Source organism: Arachis stenosperma, chromosome 3 (assembly GCF_014773155.1).
Source record: "Arachis stenosperma cultivar V10309 chromosome 3, arast.V10309.gnm1.PFL2, whole genome shotgun sequence".
Taxonomy (NCBI): Eukaryota; Viridiplantae; Streptophyta; class Magnoliopsida; order Fabales; family Fabaceae; genus Arachis; species Arachis stenosperma.
Genome location: NC_080379.1, coordinates 3,093,178 through 3,107,887, shown reverse-complemented (window position 1 = coordinate 3,107,887; position 14,710 = coordinate 3,093,178). Strand labels below are relative to the sequence as shown.

The following is a 14,710-nucleotide window of genomic DNA, read 5'->3' as shown; positions in this document are numbered from 1 at the left end:
TAAAAAAATAATTTAATAAATTTAAATGCGGCATATACTAGATCCAACTTTTGCTACTAGCTAAATAACATAATTTGTCCCCTTATCTTATCTACAACTAGTAATTAAATTAATTAACCAATAGACTATAGACATAGACATTCCATATAATATGAAATTGGTGTCATGTTATGCAATGATTTCATTCGGATACATGAAGATGCACAGGGCAAATTAAGTCATCATTATGCTTATATAGATAATTGGCAATCGAAATGGAACTAAGGTATATGACTTAAACCAAATCAGAATACAAGCTTCTAGTGTTGTTGGATATAATATGATATGATGTATCATTTACTTATTATTTTATTGTATTGTATATTTAATTTTTATTATAATTCAAACATATTTCAAGTTAGTGCCTTTATTTGACGGGTTTAGGAAATCGAGTAGGTGGTCAACATATTTTTACTTGGGGCCATAAAAGAATTGAAACCCTTTCAAATTAAGTATTTCTTAATTACTGCTTAATAGTAGAGTCGTGTTATTAAGTAATTTGTTAATGTTAATGTGGAACATAACTTCGTCCTCATTTTGAATATTATAAAATTTGAATGTGTTTCCGTTTTTCTCATAAAATATACAGTATCACTGTATTCATACATCTTTGACACATGGATGATTCGGGGATCCACAATTTGTGTTTTCTTCATTTATATATATATATACAATTCATTCAATTTTTTTTTTTATTATATATGTATCATGGGGCAAGATGTTATCACATGCAAATTGCACAAGATTTGATCTAGTAGAAAAAAAAAGCTATGGATAAATAAAAGTAAATGACAGAGACCAAAATTCATTTCTTGTAAACGAGTTATATATTTTTTTGTGCATATATGTATCTTTTGACAAACGATTTGTTTAAACTTTAAATGTTATAGGTAATTAATATTTGTTTTATTCATTTTATATTTAAATTAATATTAATTATTTTTTATTTTTCTATTAAGAATTTCCATTTTCTAAGATTTTTAATATTTTTAAAAAAATAAGAAATATATACTTTTTATTAAACTAATTATTTTTTTTATAAAATTCAAAAAATGAAAAAAAAACACGAATATATTAAAAATATCACTATTTCATATATCCTATCAATTTAAAAATATCCTATTTCATATAAGTCTAAAATTAAAAATGTTATTATACTAAGAGAAAAGGATAAAGTCATTCTTAACTTTTTGGTATATGAATATTTAAGTTTTAAAAAATTTAAAAATATACTTAAATTTTTTTATTTTTTTTTTAATTTGGACACATCGATCTATGGATCTAATTTGTCCCATTTTAAAAACTCTCTCACGTGTGCATTCGTATCAACTATGTCAGTATAACGAGAGTCACGCTTGATTTTTCTGTTCGATCTGACAAATCCAACTGAACATAAAGAATTAATATGTCTAAATCTTGAAAAGATCAAATGCTTAAATATATTTTATATTTTTAAAAATTAAATGCCCATCAATCAAAAGATCAAAGACCTATTTATCTTTTTCTTTTATACTAAAAAGAAAATGAAACAAGCCATTGTCCTTTTCTCTTGGACTAAAAAAGAAAATAATAAAAGTCAAATAAAAGAAGAAAAAAGACTATAGAAATAAAATCACACAATTCCAAAAGAATTCTTGCGTCAAATGCATCCTTTCCTACGTTAAATATAGAATTATAAATAGTTGATGTATATAATTAAACAGTATTATTGTATTGTATGTAGTTATAGTTGTAATTAATTTGAGTTAGAGAGGGGGTGGTGGGTTTTAGTTTAACTTTACGTAGAGTTAGGGTGAGGTGATTTGAAGCGTGTGGTAATGCTGAGCTTTAGGGTGTCAATTGTTTTCACTGAACGAGGAAACGAGAGTTCCAATAAATTCAACTCTTCAACTTGGTAGAGAGAGAAGCATGCATGTGGTGTTGTATTTTTGCAGTTTGGAATGGTGGTTTTGTCTCTGAACAAATTTAAGTAATGAACACACTCGTGTCCCCAATAATATCTTAACTCAGATATTATTATTTAAAAATCATTGTTATGCATTGCTGCCACATTCATAGATTTTGCCTTTGTTTTCTACTCTTGGAATTAATTGCCCGTGTGCAAACTGTCAGACACACCAACTTTCTACATTTTTTTAACACAAATATTGGTGTCTAATATTTTTTTATTTATCTTTAACTAATATTGATTAATTTTTTAATTTTACTAAAAAAGTGTTAATTTTTTTATATTTATATTTTCTGAAATTAATAATAAGCCAATGAAACACTAAATGAGCAAAATAAAAAAATAGTTAATTATTAAGTAAAAAAAAAAGGCTAGTTTTCAAAATATTTTGTATAATATTACTTCAATATTAATGACTTATTATTTTATTATTGTATGACACACTAATACAATATAATTCTTATTAATATGGTGTTTAAATTTATATTCTATTTTATAGTATTATACGTATTATTTTTGTATATTTTTCTTATATATTCTCTATTTTTTATGTCAAAATGATTAATAAGTAGTGAGATAAGGTAAAAAATTTATTTTTTATATTATAAAAAGAAAATATAAAAAAATATTATTTTTCCTTTGAATATAATACTATAAGATGAAATTATAGAGAAAAGGGGGAGTGGTATAAATAGAATTATTTTAATATATATGTATGTAGTTGTGGGATCTATGAGCTTCTGTATCTTCAAAACTGCTTTATCCTATTCTTGAAACTTACAAAGTGTTCATCACTCCAGTAAACCCTTCACTGCTGGTAAACCAATACTTTGATCTTTCCACACCTATGATTTCTTTATGTATTCTTATAATTACTTGCTAATGATAAATTTGGTCATTTTCTGTTGATATTGTATATAGATGCAGGTAGTAGTGTATGTTATTGAGAGATAATCATTAATAATGAACTCATCATCTTCAAACAATAATAACTGGCTTTCGTTCCCTCTTTCACCAACTCATCATCAAGCCACTACTCAATATCATCAATTCCCTCTTGGCTTTGTCAACGACACCATCGAAAACCCTTTCCACAATCATGGTATGTATATATATATATTCTTTAATAACCTCGCTCTCTCTTAGTAGCTATCTTTCTTTGATTCTAATATGTTACATACAGATTGGAATAATGTGATAAATGGTGGTGAGAGCAGCAATAAGAATGATCAAGTTCCAAAGGTAGCGGATTTCCTTGGTGTGAGGAAGGCAGAGGAAGATTCATCATCATCAGATCTTGTTGCTCTCACTACACACCTCTTCACCGGTAACAGTGTCTTGCCGTTGCAGCAAAACAACAACTATGAGGTGGAGGAGCAACAGTTTCAAACAAATAATAATCTGCAAGCACTCACATTGTCCATGGGAAGTGGTAGTAATAATAGTAATAATAATAAGGATTCATCAACAACCAGCTGTGACAATAACAGCATTATTGAAGCCCCACCTTCTAATAGAAGAACTCTAGATACCTTTGGCCAGAGAACTTCAATATACCGTGGCGTAACAAGGTTTCAATTTCATTATTTTGTGTTTCATTTGGAAATTCCTTCCTTGTATATTCCAATATATTAATTGATGAAAGAAAGAAATAAATAAATAGACATAGATGGACTGGAAGATATGAAGCTCATCTTTGGGATAATAGCTGCAGAAGGGAAGGACAATCAAGGAAAGGTCGCCAAGGTGTGTGTCTTCTATTTTATTTTATTTTATTTTTACATTCAATCAAGGTTTTTATGACTTTTCTCTTGTTTTGCACCTGATTTTCATGAATTCAAATGCAACTTCTCCCTTCCTTCAGTGTATTTGGGTAAGAGTCTCTCTTTGATTCCTTCTTGTTATTATGTGTTTAGGGAGAGTCTAGTTGATTTAATTGGTATGCATATATATATGTAGGTGGATATGATAAAGAAGATAAAGCAGCTAGGGCTTATGATTTGGCTGCATTGAAGTATTGGGGGACATCCACTACTACCAACTTTCCTGTAATTTACTCTATATATGTACCTTAATGCTTCACTTCAATCAATTAATTCTATATATAATTCCTGTATCACTGTTTTTACAGATCAGCAACTATGAGAAGGAATTGGATGATATGAAACACATGACAAGACCAGAATTTGTAGCCGCCATAAGAAGGTTAGTTGTACTAGTGCAATGAATATTCTTGAGTAGAATATATATTATTCAAACTCAGTTATTTTTTGTTCATCAATTGCAGGAAAAGCAGTGGTTTCTCGAGAGGTGCATCAATGTATCGTGGAGTTACAAGGTCGTTCCTAATCAAGTTTAATTTATCTAATCTATATTCTGTAATAATCACTAATGGAGTTTATTATTGTTGTTATTATTAGGCATCACCAACATGGGAGATGGCAAGCAAGAATTGGAAGGGTCGCGGGAAACAAAGATCTTTACTTAGGAACATTTAGTAAGAAATACAAATAATTGAGAAAAATGAAAACTGAATTATAAGAAATTATGTGAATATAAGAAAATTTATTTTGTTGCATGCAGGTACAGAAGAAGAGGCTGCAGAAGCTTATGACATAGCAGCCATAAAGTTCAGAGGCCTTAACGCCGTTACAAACTTCGACATGAGCCGTTACGACGTCAAAGCCATTCTTGAAAGCAACGCTCTCCCAATTGGAGGCGGTGCTGCTAAGAGATTGAAAGAAGCACAAGCTTTGGAATCTTCTAGAAAACGAGAACAGTTGCTTGCACTCGGAGCTGGTGCCTCTTCTTCTTCTTCTACTAGGTTCCCTTTCATGCAGCAGCATCACCAGTTCAATCAAGAGCTTCAGATTCAACCATTGTTAAACCTACAGAACCACGAGGTTTCTCATTATCAATTCATGCAGCAGGATCCTTCTTCCTCTTCTTCTTCTCCTTCTCCTTCTCCTTCTCCTTCATCGTTGCTTCATCACAGTTATCTGCAGACGCAGATTCAGTTACACCAACAGAATGCTCAGTTTTACAACAGTTACCTTCATGGAATGATCAACATTGGTTCTTCTCCTTCTTCTTTTTCGCTCATGGATAACAATAATAATAATAATAATAATAATAACATGCTTGGTGGTTTGGCTTCCAATAATTCTTCTTCCGAGGAACTTGCGTTGGTTAAGGTTGATTATGATATGAATCCTGGCGGTTATGGCGGTTGGCCAGGAACCACGGAGACAGCGTCGGAGTCTATGCAGGAACAAAGTGGCGGTGTTTTTACAATGTGGAATGATTAGGGATGAAGAAAGTGAAACTAAGAACTAACAAGTAGAAGATGGATTGTTTTGTTTGTTAATCTAGCGAGAGGAAGAAGAAGATGAATAGTTGTTGATTTTCAGTGTGTAATGTTATTATGACTTTGATTATTATGCTTAATGTTTATGAGTTTTAACGCTGAATTATTGCATGTCTATATGTATTGAAACATTATTCTAAAATGAATAGACATCACAAGATAAATTTTCTTAGTTCAAGAAAGAAGAAGATAAAGAAAAAGGAAGAGTGAGAATGAGTTTTCAAGAGTGTTACAATATAATCATTCATATTCTTATTTTTATCGGTTTAAATTTTTTAAAAAAATTAATTTTATAATAAGTTATCAGAATTTTTATAATTGAAAAATCTAAAATTTAATTATTATTTAAAAAAACATAAAAAAATTATACAAAAAAATTCATACAAACACAATAAAAGACTCTTGTATAAATGATTACGTTAGATATATAATAACTTATTTATCTTTTTGTATCAGTTTAAATTTAAAAAAAAATAAATTCATGACAAAATATTTACTGAATTAGGCCTAGATGATTTAGGTAAACAATTAAATATTTCTTTTATGAATATATAATTATTTATTAAGGGTTATAAGCTAAATATTAAAATAACTAATTAGATTTTTTTGTAAAAAAAAATACAATGTTTAAGTGTTTAAAATATTTAATGTATATTTTTTAAACTAAAAAGTTCAAATTTTTTTTAATAACCTTGTGATCATTTTTTCAAAGGATACATGTTAGCTAAATCTATTTATTAATTGCTACTCCTCATTTTTTTTTCACTTTTATTATGATTTTTAAGTACTATAAATGAAAACAAATCTGTATCTCATTCCCATGCACGTTGGATGTTAAGTAAAATGCAAACAACAGCAATTCGGATTCCAAAATTTTATGTAGACTACGAGTTGTCACGTGACACATGCAAGATTGTCTCATGCTCAAGAGAGTTGTGTTCAGTGCAATATTCCACACAAAGTTTTGGGAGTCAGAACAACCAAACTTTCCTAGTATAACAAAGTTATTGATGCTAAGTTAAGGAACATGTTAATTTTAGTAATAATAAGCGAGAGTTCTCAAAGGTTTTTATAAGAACAGTTAAAATTTAAAAAGTTTATATAAAAAATACAAGTCAAATTACGCATATGCATTAAATCCATCAGAAAATTTCAAAACTTTTTAATTTCATTCTCTGAACCACCAGCATAGCAGTTTATATTTTGTCGATTGCTACTGGATCAAATGCTTTATATAAGTTACAACAGTTAACTTTAATCAATTAGAAGCCCTATTTATTGTCGTAAAGACGTAAATTACCGAAAGGTTCAAATATTTCAACAACTAATGAAAAAGGACAAATGGTTGCAGGTTGGGCTGAGCCAGAGAGATGGATCATGTATGTGCTTCTATTTAGATTGATATACAATTCCAATACTTAATTTGGAACGTCTAATCCGAGCCCAAATAAACATAAAGCCACTTCTTTATTGAGATTGAATATCTTCTGACAAAAAATAAAATCTTCAAGTCCAAGTTTTTATTAGTCTATTACTGTAACGTTGAGGACTTTTAATTAGGTTGGCATTTGTCAAAAAATATATATATTTTCCTTTTAAATAATTTTTCGAATATGTGATGGCACTGAAATTGGATCAAGAACCTGACTTCTATTCTTATTGTGTCAACTAGTAACTCCTTATCTGAATCTGAGTCTAGATTGGCTATTGACTATTGAGAGTAACTTTGGAACTTGGCTCACTTGTTAAATTAGGACATTTTTTTTTCCTCCCATAGATTCCCGTTATTTAAACTTTTGTAATCCCTGCCACTGAAATTTGTTCTTCCCGCAATTCATTGAGACCGACAATCTGTGTTGTAACTGCAGACTTCGGAGTTAAAATTGGCCTTCAACACAAGTCTAAAGATGTGCTTATGAGTTTATTATACGAAATTACATCGCCGTCCATATTCTAATACGCATCAATTTATTAAATAGAAGCTAAGTTCCTCTGCTTCTTTCTTTTTTTTTCCAGTCTTCCGATTTTTTCCCCCTAATATTAATATAAGGTTTTTGCCAGCCTTAGTCTGAGAAGTTTTCACAAGAAAAGCACAGGAATAAAAACACTAGAAGGCCACAACAATTACAATCTAACTAACCACAAATCTAGGATGCTCTTGAAATCTTGTGTAAATTGTGCATACCATTTTTAAGCATCATAGATGCACTACTATAAAGGTAAAACCAACAAGTTCCACCGAACCAGCAGAGATTTAAAAGCTTAATACACTGGGGGGCGAACATATATATTTCTTTTGCCAGTTACATGATAGAGAGCTCTACTTCGTATTGCAGACATGTCCTACAACTCCAAGTATCCCACACCACATACAACAATATAATAAGAACACCATTAAAATATGCAGGAAACTTGGTCATTTCATGATGAAATCGAGCATAACAAAATCTCAGCGCAGTGAAACTTAAGCACAAACAAATGTTAAATCTTGTCAAGCTTCTCAGCCTTGACAATTGGGTTTGCTTTAGCTATGGCATCCTGTCCAGCAGTGCGGTAATCAAATGGACAGTTATGTTTGTCTGAGTAACGATGTACAGTGCAGAAAAGGTTACCGCACCGACAATTGAACCCTGTTAAACCAACCCGCTTGTTGCAGCTACTGCAACGTTTAGGACCATCCTTCGGCTTTGCCTCACCAGTCTCCTCAGAACCTGAACCAAATAGAGGTTGCCCTGAGATAGTTTTAGGCTCTACTGAATTGACTGGGATATCCACATTGGTGGTAGCAACAAGAAGATCATTTCCGCTGCTGCTTGATGACCCATTAATAATATTCCCAATGGACGATGCTGCAAGCTTGGCCTGCTCCTGTTTCAGCATCATGTCCTTGTGGCACTTCGAACACATGTTCATGGTAGCTGCACTACCAAAAAAACCACAGTTGTTGATGCACAATGTAGGACCTTCAGGGGGAGCCTGGCAACCAATTTTGTCATGGTCCATCCTTTTTCAACTTTCCTGCACCACAAATATTCAAATAAACATCATCTAGATCTGGCATCAAGTGAGCAGTAATTAACAATAAATATATGGCACTCTGGTCTGGACCACAACCAGTACCCTATATTTCTATTATGATTAGTAACCAATAAAAAGTTGCAATTATGAACACCATATTTGGCTGAATTTAAATAATAATGCTTAACAAGTTCCTAATCTGACATAACTTAAACAAGGAATTCTCTTATTCTCTCCAGGACAGTGTCTTTTTTCCTTACAACTGTGCAATATACGGTTACATAGAGGGAAAAACATAAGAATACGAAAAAAGTGATGCAAAATCTTCAAGACCAAGTTGACAATTATAGTTTGTCAAATTCATTAAGATAGCACACAAGTTTGATCGGTATACCTCAATCCACCCAAGTTACAATACTGAAACACATAGATAAGTGGGGCTTCCAGATGCTCCAACAGGGGGGGGGGGGGGGGGGGGGGGGGGGCTTACAGCTATAAAAAAGGTACTTTAAAACAATCCCGATACTTATCACTTGCTCATATGCCAAGTTAAGGCATTGATACTACTTTAATTAAGGTTGTATATTGACATAACTCATTGAACAAAAATTTACAACACAGAAGATTGAATATGTCTACATGAATTTTATTTCTCCTCAATTGTAAGTTGAGCCTCCCTCGGATTGAAATGCTACGACAGTTATACATGATCAAATTCAAACCCCAAAAAAAAAAAAAAAAAAAAAAAAGCAGTCCAGTAATAAATTTTCCCAAACCAGCCTTAGTTATGACAACCAACTTCGACTACTGCAGATACACCGTACACGAGCTCCGCATGTATCAAAGTATCAAACCCCAAATACACAATATAAATTTACCAGAACAGATCATGAAATGGTAAAATATCATTACTATCCACCAACATGAAAATTTTCTTCCTTTTTTTATAAAATAAAAAAACAAAAATCAAGCATCACCAAAAACCTTGATAACAGAGTTTCAAGTAAAAGTAAAAACACTAGACAGTATTTAGTATAGACAAAAAAAATTACCAGAAGCTTCAGAAACACAGAGAAACACAATAACAAACCCCAAAAAGCATTCAAAGTATTCAACGTTAGGATAAACTAGTTTCAGGAGCTACAACCAGAACAGTTAATACTTAATACTCTCCAATCAGATGACACAGAATTCAGACACCAACAATATTAAGTCTCTGCACTGAAAAATTTATAGATAAATTTATTACAAAATTCAACAAAAGCACCAGTCACACCACCATTATCAGGAAAAAAAAAACACCATGATCCTGTAAACTGGAACGCGAGAAATGTAAATTCCAATATATAAACGATGATCTTACCAGTTTGACCGGGAAAAGAAAATCGAAACCAAAAAAAAATGAAACAGGAAAACGAGACCTTGACGTCGATCTAGAACAAGCTCATACTAGAATCGGATACGAATCTTTGATCCACCAAAGGAGTAAGAAAAAAGGAACGGAAATGAAAAGTAACGATTAACAATCAGAGAAATTTCAGAACGAATTAGCGAGTAAGATGAGAGAAGAGAAACCCTAACCCTGGTGAATTTGGGATCGATGAGGAGAGAGAGAGAGAGAGAGAGATGCGTCGTTTGTGTCAGTGTTTTTGTATATAAAAGCGCTTTTTGGTGCTTTCACTTAGTTATGGGCGACGTGGGAAGTTATTATTGGTCATGGGTGTTATTCTACATTCCCTTTTTTGTCCTTTCTCATTTGCTATATTAACGCTTTTGCCACCTTCAGGATCATGTTATTCGTATCTTATTAATTAATTAGCCTGCTCTGTTAATTCTTTGCTTTAATTAATCAATTGATACGACTATAACTCAAACATTTGCTGATTTGGAAGGTTTAATAATGTGGAAAGCTCAAATCCGATAATAATATAAAAATATATGTTATGTAAGTGGTAAGATTTGAATTATGACTTAGGATGGGGCAAGATACGGGAAGAACGCAAAAATCACTTTTGTTGAATAGTCTCTTCCTTGTTTGGCATAGAATTTTCTAGGTTGTGAAATAGACAGAAATACCCAAGCTTGTGGTTTTTTTGTTTTTGTTTTTTGATATAAACTTTTTCAGTATCGTTCCTTAAAATATGAAATGATGCTATACCACTCAAAACATACTGAATTTTATTATTGAAAACACAGAATTGCTTTTCTACGTAATGATATGCAATTATGCATTATGCAATCCCCTATAACCAAGAATACGATTTTGCTCACCAGTCACCACAAACATACGACACATGTCCATTGCTGTCCTTCAACAATTTATTCTTCAAACACATCACTTCTCTCCCAACCACTCTTTACATGCATAATAATCATTTAAATAAAAATCAAATAATCTATTTCAATTGGTGGCTAATTTTTTTTATATTGATTAAATATATGTGTAATATATTGTTATTGAAAAATTAAGTGTTTTTTTATATGGTATTTTATTTAAATCAGACGTTCTGATTTGTTTGATAAAAAAATAAATTCTAAATCGAAAGATTTGATTTGTATTTTTTATTTTTTTATTTATTAAAATAAAAATCTAATGGTCCAATTTTAACATTAAAATTTTTTTTATTTTTGAAATCACAAATCAGACCGTCCGATTTATGATTATTTGTTTAAAAAATAAAACAATGTAAATAAATCGATTTATGCATTCCATAACTAAATAAAACACCTTTTTCCTCACAATATATTATCATACACCTTTCTCTCTTCCACACGAAAAATCAAAAGCGCCAATTGGTTCTTATTATTAACTTGGTGATGCCTTTCCTGTTCCTGTTCAAGGGGAAAAACCCATAAGGATTTATGCAATAACAATGTTGGGATTGGAGTTAAATAACTAGAAATTAGGAGGCCCAAGTTAACTCTCAAGTTTGATGGTGTGTAATTCGTAGTTATCTTGGGGTGACACTGTAAATTTTTAAAGTTTTGGGCCACAATAAAATATGTCAAACTTGAGAGTCTAGTGTACAAAACCCAATTGGGTAGTGGAAGAATTGCTTGAGGTTCATTGGCACAAGTTGAGGTATGGGGCCCTATGACTCTACCCTCTGTTGCAGATATTTATTTTTTCACTTGTTAAAAATATTTTTTATTTTTTATTTTTATTTTTTTTCAAAATTTTGATTTACATCAAATGTGCCGGTGACAGTTAATATAATTATCGATATAAAATATATATTAAAATATAAATTAAATAAATTAATAATTGATCTAATAATTACTTTTTAATATATAAATAATATTTTTAAACAATTATATTTCATAAATTAATATACATTATATTCGGCAAATATTATGATAAAGAGATGATTATTATTTAAATGCTCTTTATTAAATTAAAACTGTTACACTCTTTATTTTTTTTTTTAGTCACCAAAAAAATCTTCCCCATATATTTACTTAGTAAATCTTCACAGTGGTTTTGAGTTTGGCGTGGCAAAAATGGCCACGTTAATTCCTAATCTGTTATTCGTCGGCGGCACACTAATGTTGCTTGATATGCATTTTAAGTGACACATATTATAATATTATTTATTTATGCCTCATTTGTTATGTTATTATTATAAATATATTAAATTAGTCATTATTTTATATGAAATAATTTATTTTAATCTTTAAAATTAAATGTGTATTAAATTAATTTTTTCAGCACTCCATTTTTTTTCTCTTGTTTCTTGATAAATTTAAAATTTTTAATATCTTTTATAAGGAGTGCTACACATACAAGTTATTTTTGTTTACAAGTCTTATAAGTTGGGCCTAACACGCACGTTACAGAAGAAGAAGCGTGAATATAAATGACTTGTATGATTTGTATGGAAAAGCATTCTCTCTTTGCCTTTGATCTCCTTCTGTTTTTTTCAATTTTCATGGTTTTTGAAATCAAGCTTTGAAATTGTTTTGAAGATGATGGAACTTCAGAAATACACCTGAACGATTACAAAAATACACCCAAACGATTATAGAAATACATCAAAAGAATTACAGAAATACACCCAAACAGTTACAGAAATAAACCAAACGATTACAAAAATACACCCAAACGATTACAGAAATACACCCAAAGGATTTAAGAAATACACCCAATATAGGGAGAGACAGTATATTTCTTCTTGAAATCAATACACCCAAAGAATTATAGAAATACACCCAAAGGATTACAAAAATACACCCAAAGAATTTAAGAAATACACTCGAAATTCGTTGAAGTACACCTTATGCATAATTCAGAACTCTTTCTCTTTTTCCTCCTCATCTTCTGCTGCTGCTTCTTCTTCTTTAAAAACGATTTCAGAGCTTGATGTCAAAAAATAATAGAAACCAGAACAACGAAGAAAGAAAACAAAGAGAAAAGCACGTAAATGAAGAAGAACGTGTAGCAAAAAGAAGAAGAAGAAGGAGAAAGAGAAGGCAAGAAACGTACCTTGAATAATATTTCTTCGTTTTTTCTGGTGATTTTGATGAAGGAGAAAGAGAAAACGAAAAGAGGAGAAGAAATTTCAATAAAAAAAGAGGGAGGAAGAGAAGAAAAAGAGACATAGAGAAAGAAGAAGAAGAAGAGGAAGAGGAAGAGGAAGCACAGAGAAAGAAGAAGAAGAAAAAGAGGCGCAAAAAAAACGTAAAACGGCGTGTTTATAAATGACTTATATGACTTGTATGAAAAATCACTTGTACGTGGAGAATTACTCATCTTTTATATACTAATTTTAATTATATTTTTTAATATATTATTTAAATATAAATATTTTTATAAAATATTTTTAAGATGTTATATTTTTTTTACAATAATTTAATAAAAGAATGATATGATTGAGTAAGCATACTTTTTTATTTTCGTCCAAAAATACGCACATTTTTAAAAAAAAATTAAAAACCAAAATATACGTTTTTTATTCCTATAAAATACAAGTTTTGGTGACTAAAATAAAAAATATTTATTTAATCAATCATATAATTTTTTTATTAAATAACATAAGTATATATTATAAAATTTATTAGTATTAAATTATTATAGAAAAAATTATATGAACTAAATCTTAAAAATTTATATAAGTATTTGTATTTACACAACATATAAAAAATATAATTAAAATTAGTGTATTTAAAAGTATTGAAAAATTTAAATGTATAAAAAAATTGAGAATAAATTTATGAAAGAATTAATTTGGGACATGATATTTTAATTATTTAGGAATTAATACATAATCAATTATATCTATAATGTTGATATAATAGATGATATGTGAACAAATAATATTATGATATATGATATAATGATCTAAGTTAGTATATCATGTATCAAGAATATTTTTGTAACTATATCATTATATACTATTATATGTGGCCAAACTATAGTAAGACACATGTTACTAAAAATCAACATAACGAAAAATAAATTAAAAATTAATGTGAGGTACTTTTACGATGTTAAAGACATAATAATTAGTGCAACTATTTTCATACGAGAAAGTATGAGGAACTAATAGAATATTTGTACAAATAGATATTTATGAAATATTAGAGATATAAGCATTAATGTTATCTTTTCTGTCTATTGAAGGTTTTGGAATGAGTAGTATCATGACCTGGTATTAGAACGCTAAATTCAAAAAGGTCAAGAGTTCGATCATGAATCCCAAATTGTGTTGGGCATTTTTCTTTATTTGGTCTACGTCTGTGTTCGCCCTAAACAGGCTAGAAGAAGTGGCTTCTGGATCAGGTGGGGTTTTTGCATGTGTTTTGGACCTGGCCTTAAATGTTATTGGAGGGGATATTATACGTTGCTGCTTAATTAGTGGTTTGTTTGTTTCAGATTTCAAACAATGGTTGTTTAGTTTTAAAATATAAAATAAAATTCGGCATTTTCAGAAGATTTGAGAGGTTTGGATTAACTAGATAAGGGAACTTAAAATGTTAATTTGTTTACAAAACATTTCACCGTTCATAGTATTTTTCTATTAATTTTGTTTTTGTTTATTATTCAAGATTGTACTTTTGTCATTTGGCGTTCTCAGTAATATAGTATCACTAGTAGTTACTACTTAGTGCCATAAAATAAAATAAAAATGCGAATCAAGTTATCAAGATTATCGAACTTAATAACATAGATGATAGCATAACTTAACATTACTCCTTCGACACAATTTACATGAAGAGGAGAATAGCAATAAACATTTTAGCTACAAAATGTTTTGCATAGTTAGCTAGGAAAAACAATGAAAGGAAAACAAATCACTTATTATTATGATTATAAATAATTAACTAGGATCTCCACCTAG

At 30.0% G+C, this 14,710-nt stretch overlaps 2 protein-coding genes across 4 annotated transcripts; one reads left to right on the top strand and one right to left on the bottom strand.

The window, feature by feature from the left end:
* Positions 1–2,726: 2,726 nt before the first annotated feature.
* Positions 2,727–5,358, top strand: LOC130970451 (AP2-like ethylene-responsive transcription factor PLT1). Its single transcript, XM_057896537.1, has 10 exons — positions 2,727–2,804; positions 2,909–3,089; positions 3,171–3,558; positions 3,651–3,733; positions 3,852–3,860; positions 3,947–4,035; positions 4,119–4,192; positions 4,275–4,325; positions 4,408–4,484; positions 4,571–5,358. The coding sequence occupies exons 2-10, from the start codon at positions 2,951–2,953 to the stop codon at positions 5,293–5,295; spliced, it is 1,635 nt and encodes a 544-aa protein (XP_057752520.1). The 5' UTR covers positions 2,727–2,804; positions 2,909–2,950; the 3' UTR covers positions 5,296–5,358.
* Positions 5,359–7,607: 2,249 nt separating this feature from the next.
* Positions 7,608–10,063, bottom strand: LOC130968842 (zinc finger A20 and AN1 domain-containing stress-associated protein 8-like). 3 transcript variants are annotated; one of them, XM_057894316.1, is made up of 2 exons: positions 9,954–10,063; positions 7,608–8,372 (listed from the first exon to the last, which is right to left on the bottom strand). In XM_057894316.1, the coding sequence occupies exon 2, from the start codon at positions 8,355–8,357 to the stop codon at positions 7,836–7,838; it is 522 nt and encodes a 173-aa protein (XP_057750299.1). In that variant the 5' UTR covers positions 8,358–8,372; positions 9,954–10,063; the 3' UTR covers positions 7,608–7,835. The 3 variants fall into 3 exon arrangements, with proteins under 3 accessions (XP_057750299.1, XP_057750298.1, XP_057750300.1); XM_057894315.1 differs by having other exon boundaries at positions 9,736–9,995; XM_057894317.1 differs by having other exon boundaries at positions 9,794–9,992.
* Between the last annotated feature and the right edge of the window lie 4,647 nt (positions 10,064–14,710).

Bases quoted from the DNA above. Each gene is read 5' to 3' on its own strand.
- LOC130970451 (XM_057896537.1), top strand. From the start codon at position 2,951: ATGAACTCATCATCTTCAAACAATAATAACTGGCTTTCGTTCCCTCTT. The intron at 3,090-3,170 runs GTATGTATATAT...TGTTACATACAG, and splicing joins AAACCCTTTCCACAATCATG to ATTGGAATAATGTGATAAAT. The intron at 4,326-4,407 runs GTCGTTCCTAAT...TGTTATTATTAG, and splicing joins ATGTATCGTGGAGTTACAAG to GCATCACCAACATGGGAGAT.
- LOC130968842 (XM_057894316.1), bottom strand. From the start codon at position 8,357: ATGGACCATGACAAAATTGGTTGCCAGGCTCCCCCTGAAGGTCCTACA.